The following is a 4084-nucleotide window of genomic DNA, read 5'->3' as shown; positions in this document are numbered from 1 at the left end:
TTGATTTCTTAATTTTGGTTGTGTCTTTATTTAACATACGCCTTTGTAGTATACGTGAAGTTGAATCCGTGCCTATATGTGGCTATATGATTTTTGTGATTCAGTGTTGTGATTGGATGTTCTTTCTAGATTATTATGTATATATTAAATGTTATTGATGGTTTACAGTTTAATATTTTATAAATGACGATCTATCTGTAGAGCTTTGTACATGTTTACCTTCACAACTTTCTCCTAAAGAAAAACATGTTTACCCTTTTTATCCCATATAGAGCTCAGTACTTCTGATTCCATAATTCTATCTTCCTCTTCATCCGCACTATGCTCCTCTTTACTATCCACATTGACCGACCCCCATGAGAAACTCTTCATACAAAGCAGAGTCCTCCATTCAGATGGACACCATCTCCTCCTGTCTCAACTTTTTTGGTTTTATTCTGAAGGTGAACTTCCACCTCCCTAAGAGGTTTTGTATCACTCTTTTCCATCCACTCGAGTAAGATTATGCATATAAACTGATAGAGGACAATCTCTATTGTTAAACTCCCAAATCAGATTGAGCTAGGGGATTAGATATTTCCATCATTTCATTTTTTTTAGTCAGTTAAAATGGATATTTTCACTTTTATTTTATTACTAACCCAGACTAAATGCATACATTAGTAACCAATAATGATATGTCCCCGTAAGATAGCTCAAGTGGTAAGAGTTGGGGGACATATGAGTTGGGTAGGGGGAGGTTCAGAGATCGATTCCTGACAGGTGCAATTTATCTTTCCGATGTACCAAAAAAAAATAATGATATATACACACCTCATTTTTTAAACACTCCATTTTCACCTCTTTTTATTTATATTTCTCTCATCTTATCATCTATCACATCTTATAGTGTGAAAGTAACATTATTCGCAAACAAGCTATCTCATGCAGTCATACTGCAAAAGCTAAAATTTCAATCTTCACTCCAAATTTGATTCTTAAGATTTGATTGTGGAATCATGCAATGGGGATCAATCACTCTATAATCGGTTAGTCATTTTGATCATTGAAAGATATGATGTCAATCACTTTAATTCTTGGAAATGAATATAAGTAAAATAGTTTGTGAAAATGAAAAGGAATTAACTTAGTTTCTGAAAGGTGATAATTATGTTCATTAAAAAACCCTAGGATATTAGTGGGCAAGGCAACAAGAATGCTTTAGGATTCTTTTGGTAAGTTGAACATGCCTTTACAAAGAGGAAGAACTCAATCCGGAGGCTTTCAAATGAAAATATAAGCCCGAATAATTATAATTATGCGGTGAGGGGAGTCAAGTAATCACAATTATTTGAGAAGCAAGAATCGTGCAATTTTGCTCAAGTGGGAATGTAGGTCGAGCAGTTACATTAATGTTGTCGGCAAGATATCCAGGAGGCATATGGTAAGATATAGGGGAATAAACATAGACATCTTCCTTCATAATAAGCTTGATCAACTGTGTGAAACTGGTTAGCATGCTAAAATTCTGACGCACCATTAATTACCCAATCGAAACAATTATCAAACGACTCGACGCTCGCAACACTCCAAGGCTACATGTCAAGAAGTCTTGGTGACATTGTCTTAGGTTGGCCGGGGCGGACAACCTATCAAGAAAGTCATACTTATACAAATCATATGGACGACCTAGTACCCTAACAATCGAAATTACAATTCATTCAATCTTAAGAGCTAAGGGACATATGGATTGAGGAGACCGATGGATTAATTCGTGGAAGATGTATTTTTTTTTTACTAATTTGACAAGTAGTAAATATAAATTTTTGGAGCATATATATTCCATTTCACCTGCTTGAAGAATTTTTTTGGTCAAGTCCTGCCTAGCTTTTTGAAGCCGCTGAATTTGACAGTTGACCCAAGCTCGAGTACAAAACACCGATCCCCACCTTCATCGTCATCTTCCTCCACCGCTGAGATCGAAAATTCCTGCTAAGATCCCCTTCCGATTCTGCTAACGATGGAACTCCTCTCCTTCGCCTTCGCCGGCGGTGGCTTCATCCTCATCGGAGCTCTCGAATCCCTCGGCGCTTCTTCTACCTCCAATCCAGATTCCAAAACCAAGAAAAACCACCGATCACCCTTTTTCATCTCCATCGCCATCTTCTCCTCCTTCATCATCCTCAACTCTCTGGTTTCTATCTTCGACGCTCACAAGTCAAACGACGCCGTTGGCACCGCCCTTCAATTCCAGGTCCTCGCCATCGCTTTGATCTTCCTCCTATACTCAGTTCTAGCCCTCTTAGTCCCTCTCCCCTCACGGTTACTGGGTATGGTCGTCGCCTTCGGCTTCGCGGAGGAGTTTCTCTTGTTCTACCTTCAGAGGAAAGATCCCAGCGGGGTTGAGAATCGCTACTATGATCTCTTGCTCGTGCCCATCGGGGTATGCGTTTTCTCCACCGTTCTAGAGCTGGTATCTTCTCAGGAAACGAATAATGTTGCGAAATTATCACGTGGGGTTGGGTTGAATCTTCAAGGAACGTGGTTTGTTCAGATGGGGTTTTCACTGTTCTCAAATTGGGTAGCTGAAGGGTGTTCTTTGCATGGAGTGAGTAGAGGGAACTACACCTTGAGGTGCAAGGGACACCCTGAGTATCACAGGGCTAGGGCTATTGCCACGCTTCAGTTCAATTGCCACCTTGCTCTTATGGTCATGGTTATGGTTGCCTCGTACTCTGTCTTTTGTGGGAGGAATGGAGGTCCGGTTCACCCTGAAGCTTCGAGGTACACGCCGCTTGGAGCTGAGATGCAGTCTTTGGAGAATTCAGCTACCTTCACATTGGATTCTGATGATGAAGACATTAAGGATGGCAATGTAGGGAGCCAGAAGGGAGTTGTTGTTGTCGAGCATGGTATGAATGGTAATGCCACTAATCATTGAGATGTTTGTCCAATGCAGTCACGTTTTCCTTTCTGTAGTTTATCTCTGCCGCCTTCTCCTAGTTTGTTTGGAATCATGTTGTACAAAAAGATCATGTTGTAGTTTTTCATTTTATGTATGAAATTCTGACTTTTGGTCCTTTCAAGTATGTATGACTCCATGCATTTTAAGTGTGTATCTAATTTCTTCATTTAGTATAGTTTGTTTTGAAGTTTCTAGATTATAATGTAACTATGTTGTTGAGGGTTCATATGCATTATGAGGATTTATCTGTATAACTTTGCTTTATTTGTTGTGCCACCAATCTTGATGATAAATTAGTTCTTCCCTTGAACATCTTTTAATTGTTTTAATTTACCACATTTGTGTTCCACTCCTTTCTTGTTATGCCATTCACCTTAATTTAAGCATTTGCTGCTACATGCTTTGCTTGCGTGGTTGTCATACCCTCCTAGGTCTCTAACATGGATTTCCGTTGGCATGTCCGACTTTTGAATTATTCAAATTCTTGGATTATATTTACAAGCCCTACTCGCATAGTAGCTCGAGGCTTGGGAGCTGTGTAGCCTCGCATGTTTCTTAGGGATGATCTCCTAGTTGGACCTAAATCCTCCTAGGCTTCACACTCGATTCTTACTTGGGCTGAATGTTCGATCTTAGGCCAATGTTTAGGTTGGATCCTTGTATTCCTTCTATAAATGATAATAAGCATACTAATCATGAAGCAAGTCAGCGTTGTACACATTAATGATGAGGCCTTTAGATCTTCCTGGGATGTTTGGAGGGGGGAGCTAATAAGAATGGGGTCGAGAACACAAAAGCACCATCACACACCAGCTCTTGGGTCCAGCATTTGGTCAATCTTTTATTTAACTCGCCTTGAGAGTATCTGCGTAAACAATCTCTATTCTAACTTTCTAGCCTCATTTTCAAACTCTAAATGACCATCTCTTTGCTAACTTTCTAACCTCATGTTTGTGCACGTCTCTTTGTCCTGCTTACACGATTCTTGTTGCTTCCTGTTTCTATTTTCCTCTTTTTGACTAGTCCATACATGTGCTGTGAACAGCACTGCATTTGCTGAATCTTATGATATAGCTTTCCTGATTTCTGCAAGTCATTGAAACTATTTGTTGTTGAGTCAACTTGGTTATCACAATAGCG

The 4084-nt window shown here is 39.6% G+C and overlaps 1 protein-coding gene across 1 annotated transcript; it reads left to right on the top strand.

The window, feature by feature from the left end:
- The first annotated feature begins 1850 nt into the window (after positions 1–1850).
- Positions 1851–3117, top strand: LOC130722807 (uncharacterized). The gene has a single exon (XM_057573659.1). The coding sequence runs from the start codon at positions 2000–2002 to the stop codon at positions 2918–2920; it is 921 nt and encodes a 306-aa protein (XP_057429642.1). The 5' UTR covers positions 1851–1999; the 3' UTR covers positions 2921–3117.
- Positions 3118–4084: the final 967 nt, after the last annotated feature.

This window comes from Lotus japonicus, chromosome 1, assembly GCF_012489685.1.
Source record: "Lotus japonicus ecotype B-129 chromosome 1, LjGifu_v1.2".
NCBI classification, from domain to species: domain Eukaryota; kingdom Viridiplantae; phylum Streptophyta; class Magnoliopsida; order Fabales; family Fabaceae; genus Lotus; species Lotus japonicus.
The sequence above is the reverse complement of the archived record's forward strand: the minus strand, read 5'-3'. Positions and strand labels throughout refer to the sequence as shown.